This window comes from Lepidochelys olivacea (genome assembly GCF_965140295.1).
Source record: "Lepidochelys olivacea isolate rLepOli2 genome assembly, chromosome: 25".
In the NCBI taxonomy this organism is placed as follows: domain Eukaryota; kingdom Metazoa; phylum Chordata; order Testudines; family Cheloniidae; genus Lepidochelys; species Lepidochelys olivacea.
The window spans coordinates 11918042-11934116 of NC_140435.1; the positions used below are offsets into that span (position 1 = coordinate 11918042).

General features: G+C 50.6%; 1 protein-coding gene and 1 long non-coding RNA gene across 2 annotated transcripts in view; both read left to right on the forward strand.

The window, feature by feature from the left end:
- The window catches only part of LOC311512871, a 33840-nt gene extending 31275 nt beyond the window's left edge, over positions 1–2565 (forward strand). Inside the window, exons 6-7 of the long non-coding RNA XR_014709583.1 lie at positions 383–465; positions 1657–2565. This is a non-coding gene — a long non-coding RNA (uncharacterized lncRNA). The remainder of the gene's footprint in view (positions 1–382; positions 466–1656) is intronic.
- A 1152-nt stretch (positions 2566–3717) lies between these two features.
- Positions 3718–7871, forward strand: FEM1A (fem-1 homolog A). The gene has a single exon (XM_084614248.1). It carries the CDS (start codon positions 3895–3897, stop codon positions 5932–5934), a length of 2040 nt encoding a protein of 679 aa, XP_084470374.1. The 5' UTR covers positions 3718–3894; the 3' UTR covers positions 5935–7871.
- Positions 7872–16075: the final 8204 nt, after the last annotated feature.

Genomic DNA, 16075 nt, shown 5'->3' on the forward strand with positions numbered 1-16075 from the left:
GGAATATTGTTTTAAAGACTCTGAGTATATGAGAATTCTTTTGGGGCTCAGAAGAAAATTGAGGCAGCGTGCAAGCAGGACCACCTCAGGCCACAAGGGGGTGCCCTCAATGGCATCTGTCTACAGTCAGTCAGTTAAAGGAGACAGGGACTATACACACTTCCCACATGTGATGCCTGCAGGGAGCAACTTTATTGTCCTTGCGTTGGGCAGTTGTTGCACTTCTGATGCTGTCAGTGGAAGGAGCTTCTGAGAGCAAGGAGTGAGGACATGGAGGGATTTGGATGGAAAGAAGTTGGAGCACCCCCCGCGTTGGTCCCTCATTATATCTTCGCTTGTTCTCAGCATCGCCACTAAGCCAATTTCTTTATTCATAGCACAGATGTTTCTAGAGGCTGCGACTGCCCTAAGATGAATGGAAGGTGCCAGACGCCTTTGATGGAGCAGCTGGAGTAAGGCTTTGGTGTAAGTACCCAGTTGTGGGCCCGAAGGAGCCTGTAGGGTGCTCCCCTAGATGCCACCTGCCTCTCGTCGGAAGGGCGTTATGACGGAGTATAAATTAATGGACACTTCAGATTAAAGTGTCAGTGCATCTGATCACTATAGCAACATGAAGAGGCAGGGAGGAGAGGAAATGTGCTTCCCCCAATGTCTTTACCTTGAAATTGCAACTCATCCAGGCTTTTAAGTACCCCAGCTTTCCCGTGTGGATGCTCACACACAAGGACACGTGTTCACACAGAATATTCTCACATGTATGCACACGCCTCCAGGCATGCCCACACAGACCATGCTGTCACACATCTGCTCGTGTACGTACAGACGTGCACGCAGATGGAGACTCCCCAACCCTTAAGGGAATACAGTGACCCCATCCCACACCTGCGCACACTGACTTCTGGCATGTATTCACTCGTGCACACACAGACGCTAATGCACACCCACTGTTCTCAGACATATACAAACACAGGTGCACAGGCACATGCATTCTCTCCTGTGTGCACAAGAGACACGGGCACACTCACATAAACACCCCTACACAGCCACTGTATCCTGCACACCCACGTTCAGCCCAGAACTGTACTGGTGCACGCCAACCCATGCCAAGGATGCATGGACACTCGTGCTCACTTACAAACATCCACGTACTCTTGCGCACTAAGCCACTCAGAACTTTGGCACCTGCCACACACAAATCCTGCTGTCTCACATGCGCAATCACCACCTCACGTGGGAGTTAAGGCACAGACCCCCCTCCCCCCCAGCCCTGATTCTCAGAGACGTGGAGCACCTGCTGCCCCCACTGACTTGAGGTGGAAATCCAGCTAATGCTGTTTGTTATGCAAAAAGCAGTTTCTTAGCAACTAAAATCATATTCTCTGTAAAGGCAACACCCGTTAGCAGGATAATCCCAGGTAATTCCAGACAAGACAAAACAACATCAGGCTAATGGGGGCAGCTATAAATAAAACAGAACGAGTAAAATTCACCCCGTGCAGATGCCCAGCACGAGGCATCTGAGCCCTCAAAATAGGTCTCATTAACTGTGCTGGCCCTCTGAGCAGGGCTGAATCTCACCCATACATGAGCATCCTGCAGATGCTCATGTATGGGTGAGATTTAATTTAATTGCTTTGCTCTCATTTGGTTTGACAGTATTTTTGACCCAGATCCTCAAAAGTACTTAAGCATCTAACTCCCATGGATTTCAAATGAGCCAATTAAGATGGTGGTTTCTGAGTTGTGGACACTTGCCCATTAGGACTGAGACCCAGCAACTCACTTCAGAGAGGCCGTCAGAGAGTAGGGAGCTGAGGTCACTATGCACCTGGGCTGAACTTAAACGCCTTGAACTTCAACTTCTGCAGATGAAACGTCCTTTGGCCAATCTCCTTAATCGCCCAGTCCACTGGGGTGGCAGCTGGTTACCTACTTGTGATCCATTCTGCCACTCATCAGCAATGCAGCCAGGACAAAGTCGTGGAAATGAATGGTTCAGTTGAGGAAGGCCAGCCTGCTTTTATAACATTAATGAAACACTCTAAGAGAACTTTACAAGCAGGGAATTGTGCCTCTGCACAAAGAATACAAGTTGGGGATGATCTCTGCTGTCACCCATGTGCTTCTCTGCTCACCAGAGACTGAGAAGATCTTCAGAGGCCAAGCTCGCAGTGCCCAATTCAACCCTGGTGCAAGCAGGTGCCGCTATGCTGAAGTCAGTGCAGTTGTAGCTACTTTCACCAAGGGCTGAATTATGTATTCCTGACTCCAGTCACACAATATAAGTCAGGGTTACAAAAGATTATGCTCCTTGTCTCGTGGCAGGAGTCAGCACACACTGGTCCCAGTGGCTACTGTTACACACATTCTGATGTTTATTATCTCTAGACCACATTGTCCCAGCCACGAGTTCATGGGACCCTCCTGAAAAACAAAAAAGTGTCATAGATCTATTACAGCTGCTGCATTTACATTTGTAAAATATACCGAGTTAGGGCTGTGCAAAGCACAGCTGTGTTTTTGTGATGTTGCTCCTTGTAACTACTGTATTTGGAGTTTAACCAGTTCAAGACATTTTTAAAAATAAAGATATCGGATTCAATTTATACATATTATGATGAAGTCACAGCGGAAATCTCAAAAAGCCAAGGTCCTGTCTGCTTTGAATGAAGATACAAAACACTTTTTGCAAGGCTCGTGGAAAGCCACCGTGTCTTTGGGAAAACATTTGCCTTCTCTACCCCGATGTGCGTTGGGACCAGTTGACTGACCCGAAGTGGCTGCATTTCCTTCCACAGAGTCCTGTTTGATGTCACTACACAAAGCGATAGGTGCTATAGGCACATCTAAGCTGGGAGGAGAGATGGATGGAGAGACAGTGGGATGGGATGGGATGGGTAGAGAGTGGATGCTGGATGGATAGTGCGGGAGAGGGATGGGGGAACGGTGCAGGGGTGCTGTGAGCCACTGAACCCAACTATAAACCCTGTATATGACGGAAACCCCTTCAAGCCAGGGGATGCGGCAGCCCCCCCAGGACCAGCGCCTATGGAATGGGGTGGATGGGTGATGGAGGAAGACGGGGAGGTTGCATCGTTACATCCACTGACCAGAGCCCGTTGCATGCTGGGTGCGGTTGCCATGTTTGGTTGGAGGAATCCCTGGAGGTTTACCTCACATGACATAATCTTTAATTAAAGATTAATCGTTAATTCCTGGAGACTCCAGGACAATCCTGGAGGGTTGGCAACCCAAACCACCTATCCCCCAGCAGGTGTTCATGTGCACTAAATGCTGGGAACCCGCCCCGGAGCGGGAGGGCTGAACTGGGACCTCTGTAGACGCTCACGCCACGCTGAGGTTAGACAACTACATTTCCCAGAACCCCCTACGCCCACGAGCGGCCCGGCCGGCTCTCGGAGAGGCGACGTTCCCCATTGCACTGCTGGGAAATGTAGTCTCCCGCGGGCCAGGCTCCCCGATACTGGCGGCGACAGGGCGGCGACGGCAGAACTCCATTTCCCAAACTCCACCTCGCACACGCCCGGCGTCGCCCGCGGGCTCCGACGGCGGAAGCTCCTTCCCGTTGCCTGCTGGGAAAGGCGGTCTCCTGGCCGCCCGGCTCCTCCTTGCAGGCCACGGAAGGGCGGCGCCGGATAAACTACGCGTCCCAGAATTCCCCGCTCTCCCCTCAGACGCTCGGGGACGCCATTTTGTTTTGTATTAAGACCCTAAGATGGCGGCGGGGGAGCGGCACTGAAGGTTGCCGCGCCGCCGCCGCCCGAGGCCGGGGTCTCCGTTGGGCGGTCCCCGTCCCTCTCTCGCGCCCCTGCCCCGGGCCCGGCGGAGCAGCCGCCCCATGGCCAGGGGGGGCCTGGGCCGCTCGCCGTGGCCATGGACCTGCGCACGGCCGTCTACAACGCGGCCCGCGACGGGAAGCTGAAGCTGCTGCAGAAGGTGCTGGGCAGCCGGAGCCGGGAGGAGCTGGAGGCCCTGACGGCCGGGCCGGGCGGAGGGGGGACCCCGCTGCTGATCGCCGCCCGCCACGGGCACCGGGAGGTGGTGGAGTACCTGCTGGACCACTGCGGCGCCCGGGTGGAGGAGGGGGGCTCGGTCAGCTTCGACGGCGAGACCATCGAGGGGGCGCCGCCGCTGTGGGCCGCCTCGGCCGCCGGCCACCTGGCGGTGGTGCGCTGCCTGCTGGAGCGGGGGGCCTCGGTGAACCAGACCACGCTGACCAACTCCACCCCGCTGCGGGCCGCCTGCTTCGACGGGCACCTGGAGATCGTGCGCTACCTGGTGGGGGAGCGGGGGGCCGACCTGGAGGTGGCCAACCGCCATGGGCACACCTGCCTGATGATCTCCTGCTACAAGGGGCACCGCGAGATCGCCGGCTACCTGCTGGAGAAGGGGGCGGACGTCAACCGCCGCAGCGTGAAGGGCAACACCGCCCTGCACGACTGCGCCGAGTCCGGGAGCCTGGAGATCCTGCAGCTGCTGCTCCGCGCCAAGGCCCGCATGGAGCGGGATGGTTACGGCATGACCCCGCTGCTGGCTGCCAGCGTCACCGGGCACACCAACATCGTGGAGTACCTCATCCAAGGAGGGCTGCAAAACGAGGAGGGGGATGAGATGTTGGGGAATGAGGGCGGGGTCTGCACCGCCAGGGGGCGGCAGCAGAGGGGTTGTGGTAGTGGCCAGGAAACGCATCAGTGCTGCCCCGAGGAAGGGCAGCAAGAGGGCCGGAAGGGATGCTGTGCCACTAGCCAGGATGAGCAGCAGGGCCCTTTTGAGTGCTGCAGTCGGGGGGCTGCTGTAGAAGCCCTGGAGCTGCTAGGAGCCACCTTTGTGGATAAGAAGCGTGACCTGCTGGGGGCTCTCAAGTACTGGCGAAGAGCCATGGAGCTTCGGCACCAGGGGGGGCAGTACCTGAGCAAGCCTGAGCCCCGGCAGCTGGTGCTGGCTTATGACTACTCTCGGGAGGTGAGCACCCTGGAGGAACTAGAAGCCCTGATCACTGACCCGGATGAGATGCGCATGCAGGCACTTCTGATCCGAGAGCGCATCCTGGGCCCCTCTCATCCAGACACCTCGTATTACATCCGTTACCGGGGGGCAGTCTATGCTGACTCGGGCAACTTTGAACGCTGTATTAACCTGTGGAAGTATGCCCTGGACATGCAGCAAGGCAATCTGGAGCCCCTCAGCCCCATGACTGCCAGCAGCTTCCTTTCTTTTGCTGAGCTCTTCTCCTATGTGCTTCAGGACCGCTCCAAGGGCACCTTAGCTACTCAGCTGGGCTTCTCCGACCTCATGGGAGTGCTGAGCAAAGGGGTCCGGGAGGTAGAGCGGGCGCTTCTGCTTCACAAGGACCCGGTGGCTGACTCTGCACAGTTCACCAAGGCACTAGCCATCATCCTCCATCTGGTCTTCCTGCTGGAGAAGGTGGAATGCACCCCTGAGCAGGAGCACCAGAAGCGCCAGACCATCTACTGCTTGCTCAAGTGCAGTCCCAGGGCCAAGAACGGGTTCACTCCCTTGCACATGGCAGTGGACAAGGACACCACCACAGTGGGGCGCTACCCAGTGGGCAAGTTCCCATCACTCCATGTTGTGAACCTGCTGCTGGAGTGTGGGGCTGACCCAGACAGCCGTGACTATGACAACAACACCCCGCTGCACATTGCTGCCCAGAACAACTGCCCGCTGATCATGAGTGCCCTGATGGAGGCCGGGGCCCACATGGACGCCACCAACGCCTTCAAGCAGACAGCTTACGAGCTGCTGGATGAGAAGCTGCTTACCAAGAGCATGATGCAGCCCTTTAACTACATTACCCTCCAGTGCCTTGCTGCCCGTGCCCTGGACAAGCACAAGATCCCTTACAAGGGCTTCATCCCTGAGGAGCTGGAGGCCTTCATTGAACTTCATTAGGGTGGGAGGACTGAAGTCAGCAGCCTTTCCCACAGACCCGCTCATCATCCCTAAGAGGGAGGGAAATCCAAGGTCTGGGGGCAGATCCTCTCCCTGGGTGCTGGAAGCCTTCGTTGCATTGAGACAGGCTGTAGCTATTGTTCTTTCCCATCACTGAGCTTATCCTATAGGGGAAGGAAACTCAAGAGCTTGTTACTGTGGCTGTCTTGCTTCCTCTTCATCCCCAGGTGCCTGAAGCCTTCACTGAACCGAACCAAGAGGAGGCTGCAGCTGCTGCCTTTCCCCTTCGCTAACCATCTCATCCTCAAGGGAGAAGGCAATTGGGAGATTTTGCAGGAGATTCCCCTGTATCCTTCCACCTGTCCCCTTCCCATAAGTGCTGAATTAATTCGGTCATTATGCTTTAGGGTTGCTACAAATTCGCATATGTGCACCTCTTCTGTGCACCCCACCCCAAAGGACTGAACCAATACTAATGCAAGCAAAGGAATAAAATATCCACATCTTCAATTTAATCTAGTCCCTTTTTCCTTCCCACATTTGGCACATAAGCCTAAAAGCTGGGTGGCTAGTGCCCAGCAGGGCTAGTTGCCATTTGCACAACTTCCCAGCTGGGGGTGGTGATTACCCCCCCTCTCCCCCTCCCCAAGAAAAATACCCATGTAACAAGTGGTGCAAAATTGTGAGATTTTTGACTGCTGTTTGCAAAGCTGGGTTTTCTTTTTCCCTGCCAGAGCCAGGCCCTGGTCGCTCTGCAAGGTTTCTCCAATCCTGTACTTCCATTTCAAGGCCAACCTTAATAACATGGTTTTGTCAGCAAACACTGGCTTATATGAAGGAGGGGACTTCTGATTTTTTTTTTTTTTTTAATCAATATGGCTTTGTGGCTGGCAAGAGCCTCGATCTTACCAGTTTTGCAGGGGCCAGCCCCTGTGCCTACGTAGACTTAGCTCTTCATGGACTCAGTGGGGGTTGGCCCATCTAGAATGGTCTGCAGGCCAAAACCATGTTACTTAAGCTGGTGCTTGAGATCCCCTCTTTCAAGCCATTCCAGGATCAGAGAATGTTTGCAGGGTGGACAGAGCTTGGAGGTTTCTTTAAAGCAGGTGAGCATTTGTTGCAGTGTGGGGTGACCCAGGGTTGGAGGAAAGAGCAGGCAAGGAATGTTAATGAAGGATAATTTTTTTTATTTTTAAAGTTGAATGGCACTGATCCACTGGGCTTTGAAGTGTCCTGTTCTGCGAACCTCCTTTGAAAGGGCCACTGACTCTTGCTGTTTTTGGCTTTTGGTTCTTTCTGCAGCTATACTAAGTATGGTGCTAGTTTAAAGTTTGAAATAAAAATCTGACTTCATCTGGCTACTCTTGGGGTGAGCTGGTTTTGTTTAATTAGGACCTGGACAGAAGTTTGTTACCCATTGCCTCAGGGCAGATATTTGTCCACCTCAGCAGAGCCCTGCTTTGTGTTGAGCAATTGGTGCTGGCAAACATGATGCAGTCCCTGCATTTTATTTTGTCTCAGCAGGAATGACTGCTTTAGCAGTTGGAGCGAAATGCATAGCTGTAGGTGAAACAGCTGCCCCTCTGAGCTTTCAGGAGAGCAGAACTCTTGATAAATGCCCATGCACTGTGATCTAACGAAGCTGCTCTACTAGTATTTACAGGCCAGCTGAACCATAAACCTCAATAATCCAGTGTTCTCTGCCCGGTAAGGATATTGTAGAGCTGCCATTTAGTTTTGCAGTGTTAACTATTAAATGTTTTATTTATGAGGCAAGAAGGTTTAACTCTTATCAAGGTGTAAAGTGCAGGGTTAATTTAGGTACAATGTTTTCCTCCTTGTGGCTGATACGGATTAAACTGCACAAATGACTTCACTTTGTGAGCTGATGAGTGCTCCTAACTTTAAATAATAAAACAAAACAAATGCTGATGGAATGCAAATGCCTTGGAATTCTTTGATGCTAGGACTGTGTTTTTAGGATCTCAGTTTCATTGGGGTCGGGGGGCAGAGGAGGAGAGAGTGAAATTCTTTGAGCAATAAATGGGAGGAATTGCTCATAAGAATGGCCATACTGGGTCAGACCAAAGGTCCATCTAGCCCAATGTCCTGTCTTTCAACAGTGGCCAATGCCAGGTGCCCCAGAGGGAATCAACAGAACAGGTAATCATCAAGTGATCCATCCCCTGTTGCCCATTCCTAGCTTCTGGCAAACAGAGGCTAGGGACACCATCCTGGCTAATAGCCATTGTTGGGCCTATCCTCCATGAAGTCAGTGGATCTCCACAAGAGCGCAGTGGGCCATGCTATCATCTGGATATAGGGATCTTAATTTGCTGGATTTAGGGATCTTAATTTAGCAAAAAACAGATTAGCTGCCTACATTGTCTGTTTACCCATCTACCTACATTTCTCTGTTTTGTCACTGAAAATAGTTTCCCTTCTGTTTCTAGTGAGGCTCACTTTCTGGCTTTCCTGCATTAGCACCATGCTGTTGTCATTGGGATGGAAAAATTGCAGGGGAAGGTTTAAATGCAAATGCATTATTTTAATCAGCATTTAAAATGAATGAAAACATTCGCTGTTGGGAGATTCTGTAAAACTTCTTAAGTGTATTTCAATAAGTTGTAAACTTCAGGCCTAAACTAGCTGACTGTCCCTGCACCCTGAGTTTATGGAGTTTGTCAGTCACAGCTTTTGGGTCAGATCCTCAGGTGCTGTAAATCAGTGTAACTCCATCTGTGTCAGTGGAGCTATGGGTACTGATTTTAAAAATATAGGCTCTGGGAAGATTGTCCTAAGTGCCTACAGATCTTGGATGCTTCGGTTGCTGGATGGCCAACTTAAGTGACCTTAAAGGTGCCCTGACTTTCATAGGGCAGGTGCTCGGTGCATTCTGAAAGACAGGCTGCTTTAAGGTGTCTCAGGTTGGATATCCAAATTAATAGCCACTTGGAAATCTTGGATGTGGTATGTGTTTTTGTTTTTGAAAGGGCCCCATTCATACTGGGACATTATAACTGCCATGGGCCCCTTCAGGACATCCTTTGATTAGCTCCCCTCTTGTGCCCAGAGCAGTCATGAGGCTAGTAATAAAGAGAGCCCTTAAAGGGCAGTAAGAAATCTGAAGCTGTGACCATGTGATCAGGTAACTGTGGAATCTGGCCATTGATTGGAGCCTCATGAAAGGGGAATCTTCACATGGCAGAAAGGCCATATTTATTTTGCACCTTACAATTACATGTTAATGGTAATTACTGGGTAAGTGAAATCACTGTGTGAATTGAAGTATAATTACCACGTAACAGCCATTATTTACTGTAGGTGTTGGCTGGGCTGACTGCTGTGCAGGGTAGAACAGGTAGTTGCCTGGCGCCGTGAAATGTTTAGGGACTGTGTTACTAACTGGATGATTAGCTGGGGCGGAGGGTAGAGATTTTTTACGAGGACAGTCATGAACCCTGGCTTATGTCGCTCTCCTGAAATGATCCTGCAAATTCTCCCTTCACAGATTTCTCTTTCTTTTTGGTTCTCACTTTATTTTTTAAATGCCAGCTCTGATTCCCACACTCAGCTCCCCGGACCAATAAATGGCTACTGTGCGGGTCTCTGTAGAAATGCAAAGAGGGAAAGATTCACCTGAGGCTTTGCTGGGGCCAATTGCTAGTGCCCTTCTATGGAGATCTTTTAGGCTCCCTGGATCATCCCATGCTCATGTTATATGATCAGTGTTTACAAAGGGCAGAGCCTGGAGTTTAAAGATAGGGATAGCATCAGTGTTTCCCTGGCTCACAGGGCATAGCAGGAGCACTTAGAGGGTCACAAATGCTCAAAAATATCTCTGGTGAAGACAGGACCTGTGTGGAAAGCCTTGGGGGTGTCAGAGATAGTGTTATACGCTTCCTCTTGGGCGGTCACAGGGCACAGCTCACATTGGGGTTTCCTGTTACTGCACACTCAACAGGCCTGGGGGACAGCTGAAACTTTCAGGGAAGCTGGTGTGCAGAGAAATGGAAGTGCTGTTAATTAACGGGGGAGGAGGGGGTGCACCATGGATTCAGTCAAGTTGGATTTTTCGATAAAGGGCATTTGGATCACTGGAATTATACTGTATATCGCACTAGAGAGATATGACACAGACTGCTCAGGTGCCAAAATGATGGAGAAAACCCCCTGTTTAAAACTAGCCCTGCTAGAGCTTAGACAAGCCTGGGTGAGACTGTAAATGTCCCAGCAAAGTCCTCTCTCTTCCTGGGGGGTGGTTGGGAGAGAGGAACACACTGCAGAATTCTTCCTGACTCCTAATCCCTTCATACAGTAAAATCCTTTCCTCTCTCTCCTCAGCAATCCGTCTCCCCTCTCCTTTGCTTGTGGCACGAGTCCCACTGAATCCAGTGAGACCACTCCTGTGAGCATGGTTATTTGCACAAAGAGCATTTGCAGGATCAGTTCTGTAGCTTGGCCACAAGCATACAGACCCCATAGTCATTGTTTGTTATATGTATGGAGGTAGTGCCTCAAGGAGAGTGGGGTCCCTTGACTTAAGCACTGTACAAACACACAACAAAGAGCTGGATAAGCTAGGAAAACATGTAGATAGAACAGACTAGAGGAGTACAAGGTAACAGACTGTTAGAGCCTGGTGATAAGCAGTGTCCTAGCATGGCATAGTTGAGAGTTTTGTAGGTAAATTTTAATGAGGGTCTTAAAACATAACACGTACCTCCCCTTAAAAATGTGCATTGAAATATACACACACGCAGCTCTGTCCTGACTGCCCTCCACAACCAGCCTGTATGCTCCCTAGTTAAGGAAATCTGCCACCCCAAAGGGAGAGTGCGTGACTTTAGTGTGGGAGTCTCAGGCAAAAGGTGTTAAAAGTGAACTGTAAAAGACAAAAATGGGACTTTAGTCTCTTTTTGCTTTCCTGACAGGTGGGTTGTGTGTGTGCGTTTAAAAAACAAATGCTTGGTTTTTACACCAGAAATTCAGGACTTGGAAATAAATGTCAAAAGCACCTGTGGTTGTTAGGCACCTAAATTCCATTCTCAAAAGTCACCTATTTGTAATTTTTACCCTTTCTCTGCCCTGTTTTTCCTGGCTGTGTCTTTGGTTGGCTGAAGAGCTAGGGACATGAGGATCTCATTGGTACCAAGTGAAAGCTGAGCGGTTGACAGGGCAAAGGGATTTTGAGTCATTCTGGTTAAAATGCTGGGGGTCTTGCTTGACAATAACGCCCATTGGCTTCAAAGCCAAAAGTGTTGGGAAGGAAAAAGCGTCTTGTAAAAGGTTCTGTTCCTCCTCTGTCTTTCACTTGAGAGCTGAGAAAGCTGCTCTCCCAGTTCTCTGGTCCTGCCCGGAGACTTATGGCAGAAATGGGTAAGACTTGACGTTCCTGGTACATTTAAAGTGTAAAAAAACACAATCAAAACTCTATAGGCCAGGCCTCTCATCCCAACAATTTGAGCCCAGTAAGAGGGTCCCATCTGCACAAACTACATCAGCTGCACTCTGTTGTTGAGTTGTCAGCCCCTTCACCTGAGCAGTCCATTCTGCTTCTCCATAAATGTGTCATGTAAAACATGGTGGGGGGAGGTATTACATATTCCATTCCCTAGGAAAAGGTGGCCCTGGGTATCAGAACAGGCACCACAGCTGTGTGCCTGGAGTGGTAACGCAATGCCTAGGCAAAGGAAGGTTATGTAAGGGGAGGGGAAATGCTGAGAAGGAAACTCTTTGGATCCAGGCCCCTGGCTCCTGCCATTCCCTTTGGAAGCCCTGAGCAAGCGCTATAAAAAGCAAGTCACGCTTGCCACTACCAAGTCCCGCTACACAGCTAAAAATAAAAGCTGAGCTGTTCTGACAGTGGAAGCCACAGCCTGTGGGGTTGGTTATAAAGGAGCAGTGGGGTGCAGGCCCTGGTCTGGCTGGGAGGGGCAGGTTGTGCAGAGGGTCGGAGTGTGTGATTTGGCGCTCGCTGTCTCACCCATCCTCTTTCATCCAAGGAGCTCCCAGGTGAGCTAAGCCTCACGCCATCCCTCAGGGGAAGGGAATTACCTCCACGGACAGGAACAAAGAGGGCAAGTGCCTAGTCCAAGCTCACAGTGTGCTGGACAGAGCTCAGTGCTACTGCCCCCCAGTCCTGTGCTTTAACTACTAGACCACGTGTTCTTAAGGGGTATCGGCTTGGGGCTGGAGGTGATTCCCAGGGCGGGTGGACATACCTGCGCTAGCTCTGATTGAGCTAGTGCACTAAACGTGGACGTGTAGCTGCGGTGGGATAGGTTTGCTGCCCAAATATGTCCCGTGGGGCTGGGTGGGATTGAAGTGAGGGCGGCTAGCCCATCCTGCTTCCTCTGCAGGCTGCTAGGCTTTGGTTTTTAGCACCTTCACTTGATCAAAGCCAGGGCCATGTCCAGCGCTGTCCAGGCCCCACCGAGAGTTTTCAAACAACACTGCACCAAACCCCAGAGCTCTATAACCCAGCTTGTCTTCCAGCTGGACCCTGCCACAAGCTGTTTTAGAAACCTCATGAAGGGATTTTACACCTACCCGAGCTGGAAATTACACCTCCAACCCAAAGTGTGGATGCACCCTTAGTCTGATACAGGCTTGGACTAACTCAGCAGGCACCACCTCCTGCTATGTGTCTATGACAGTGCAAGGGGCTGCGTGATGCAGTGAGAAGGAGCTGGCGGGATGCCGCAAACGGAGATGTTTCTCCCCCTGAGCTGTGACTCTCACGTTAAGGGCAGTTCCTTTGCTTACATATCAGATAGTTGATCCCTGCAGCTTTATCTGAACGGGGATTCAGCGGCTCTCTCGATCCGTGCCCCTTTGCAGGATAACCATGACCCCTCTGAAGACAGGCAAGGTGCTGCCATGTGGCTTGATGGACAGAGGCAAGGGCCTCTGGGTTGTTCCCTGGCTCCCTTGTCCCTGTTGTGAGCCATCTAATTACTCGATGGCTTCATGGCACTAGAGAGCCCCCTACTGCCAGACCTGCTGAATGGCTGCAGCTTGAGATAATGTCAAGAGACGAATGACCAGAGAGGTGATGGATATTTTACTCAAAAGTATCTATATCTGTGCTATTGTAAATCCCCCTTAAGGTGAAGGTCTGATTCCAACTCCCACAGGCCCACCAATGGAAATCCTCCCACTGCATCCTTAACTCACACTGCTCTTACGGAGCCTAGGCATGCTCAGGGTCTTGTGAGGGCAGGGATGGAGTGCTAGCCCGCATTCTGCAGCCCCTGGGTTTGGGAACCAAAGCGGAGGGACCAGGAAAAGTGCTTTGTCCATCCACAGAGGGTCTGGCTTGGGCTGCATCCTCCAACCCCCAGGGCTAGTGGTATTCACATGACTCCCTGACAGTTGGCGGGAGCAGTGGGCACAGGGTATTTTTTTCCCCCCAAGTGGGTTAGCCTAAACCCTGTCATGGACTAACACAACTTACCAGGGCCAAGCATGGGTGGAGGCTGGGTTCTAGCTCCGCTTTCTGGTAACAACACTGATTTAAAACTGTTTCCAGGCAGGGCCTGGACCGGACAGAAATGGCCCTGGCCCGCCCATGCCTGACCGTGTTCCCTTTGCTATTACAGAAGACACGAAAGGTCATGCTTCTTCCCAGACCATCCCCTACATCCTGCAGTGCAGTTACTTTCATTTGATGCTGTGCTAACTCTTGCCCTGGCGATGATTCTACTGTCACCATTTGAGCACTGCAAGATCAAAGCAGAGAAACTGGGCTGGGAGAAAGCCTTCTTCACCCACATTATTATTTGTATTACAGTAGCACCAAGGGGCTCCAACTGAGGTCCAGACCACGTGGCGCTGGGTGCTGTACAGACATATGGTAAGAGACAGACCGTGCCCCAAACAGCTTGCGATTGAAATAGAAACGACGGACAAAAGGAAGTGTTCTCTCTCTTTTACAGGTGTGGAATTGAGACCCACCCCAGGAGATGAAAGCCCAGAGCCTCCAGGATATTTAGCTTCCTAACCCCCATCAGTGGGAGGTAGGAGTTGAAATACATTTGAGGATCTGGGCCAAAGTGACTTGCCCAAGGTCCCAGAGGTGGCCTGTGACGGAGACAGGAACTGAACCCAGTTCTCCCAAGTCCCCTCCCAGCGTCTTAACCACAAAAACACCCCTCCCGTCTGAATAGCTTGCTTCCAAAGATGCTAAACACCCCCCAGTTCTCATTGACTTTGGAGCTGGGGGTGGTGTGGAGCTCCTCTGAAAATCCAGCCTTGGGAGCAAAAACACTGATGGGGGGAAGGTGGGAGTCAGGATCTGCTTATGCAACTGACAGTTCTGCTTGGCCCAAAAGTGCCTCTTGGAGGAGGTGGAAGCCGCAGCAAAGTATCAAGCGTTTTGAAATATTTTACATCACAGCCAGGAACTTCCTTTCTGCTGAGCATTTCCCCTAAATACCGAATATATGTTTCTCTGGCTGTGACTCAGCCCGGCAGCTCTTCCTGGGGGAAGCTAATGGAGCTGAGTGGCCCCACATTGAGGCTCTGCCACAGCCACTTCTCATTTTGCTCTCCTGCTTGTGTCCAGAGATGTGACACGGCGAACGTTGGGCATGTCAGCTCCTTGGAAGGCTCTTGCTATTTCACACCCAAAAAAAGGCTCGATGACAGTGCACATAACTCACATGAAGCAGCAGCTCTGGTAACGATGGAGACAAGAGAGCCATAGAAACTCCACCCAGGCACCACTCCTGGCGCTGTTTTTTTTATGAACTTTGCTTGTGATCATGGTCCACCTGCCTGCCCCAGGCAGCAATTAGATCTTACAGTGTCAGACATTGATAAATCCATTCTGGTGGTTCCCAACAGGCCTCACACAGTACTGGCACTATTTTCTCAATAGCCAGCAGGTAGCTTTGGAAGCATGGACGGTGGGCAAAGCAGGGTTTTCTGACTGTGTGAGAATGTTACTCGGCGGAACTGTGCATAGGGAGAACCAGAGCTGCAGGCTTCAGACACTGCTGTTACTGCTCTCCACCCTGAGGCTCTGGCGGAATGAGCTGGTGTCTCTTCAGACTCATGCATCATCTGCAAAATTGTTGGCTGAGTTCTAGTGGCAGGGCCACCTGTTCAACCCCACTCTCTTCAAATGACACACACACAACTTCATGGCGTAGCACACCTCGGCCAGCAGAAGCCAGTCATGGTGATAAGACATGAGCCAGACAGAAACCAGCTCAACTCTGCTGCATGACAGCTGTAGTATGGAAGATGCAAATCCCAGACATGCAAAGTTAGTGAAAGAAATCAGGAACCTGCTGTACATTTCAGAAGTCGGAGGACTTTGATTTGGAGCAGCAGTAAAAAAAAAAATGAATTTTGAAAGTCTCAGGTGTTAGAGGGCTTATTCCTTCACCCTCCCACTTCCCTGGTCCTTCTCGCATGAACAGAGAGCAACAATACCCAAAGTCCGAAGGTGCAAACAATTCAATGTTTATTGGGTTGAACTTCTAGTAAGCTTAAATCCAAGTTCCTTTTTCCTTATTTTCAAATCCCAACTTACTTCCTGTTTGCCCCTAATTTATATAGTAATATTCTCAACTATACCTTAACCAATCATTTTACTTAAATTTAAATAACCAATCCTAACATATTGTAACATGATTATCTAACCAATTATATCCCACCACCTTAATTGGTTTACACCCAACAAAATTAATTATACTGCAGACAGAAACAATCACAGAACCAGACAGAGATTATACAGACAAACAATAGGAAAATGGGGACTATAGTGATAGAACAACACAGAAATGGTGATTTCTCACCCCAGCTATTGATAAGTGAGTTCTTGCCAGGCAGGATGGTATCAAACTAAGTTTTCTTTAAAAAGAAAAGGAGTACTTGTGGCACCTTAGAGACTAACAAATTTATTAGAGCATAAGTTTTCTTTAAATCTTCAAGACTCTTCCCTTTCTCTGGAGGTGATAGATTGGATCACCTTTTTAACAGCCTCAAACTGCCTTATGTCAGTGTGACTGGTGCCCGTTCGCTTCCCAGCTGTTGGCTGCCGCTACTGTTTAGCCAAAGACCTTAGCCTAAGCACAGGGCCTCAGACTGTCACAGTGAGAGAAGGCCCTTGCACAGGCAGACAGTGATT

Bases quoted from the DNA above. Each gene is read 5' to 3' on its own strand.
- FEM1A (XM_084614248.1), top strand. From the start codon at position 3,895: ATGGACCTGCGCACGGCCGTCTACAACGCGGCCCGCGACGGGAAGCTG.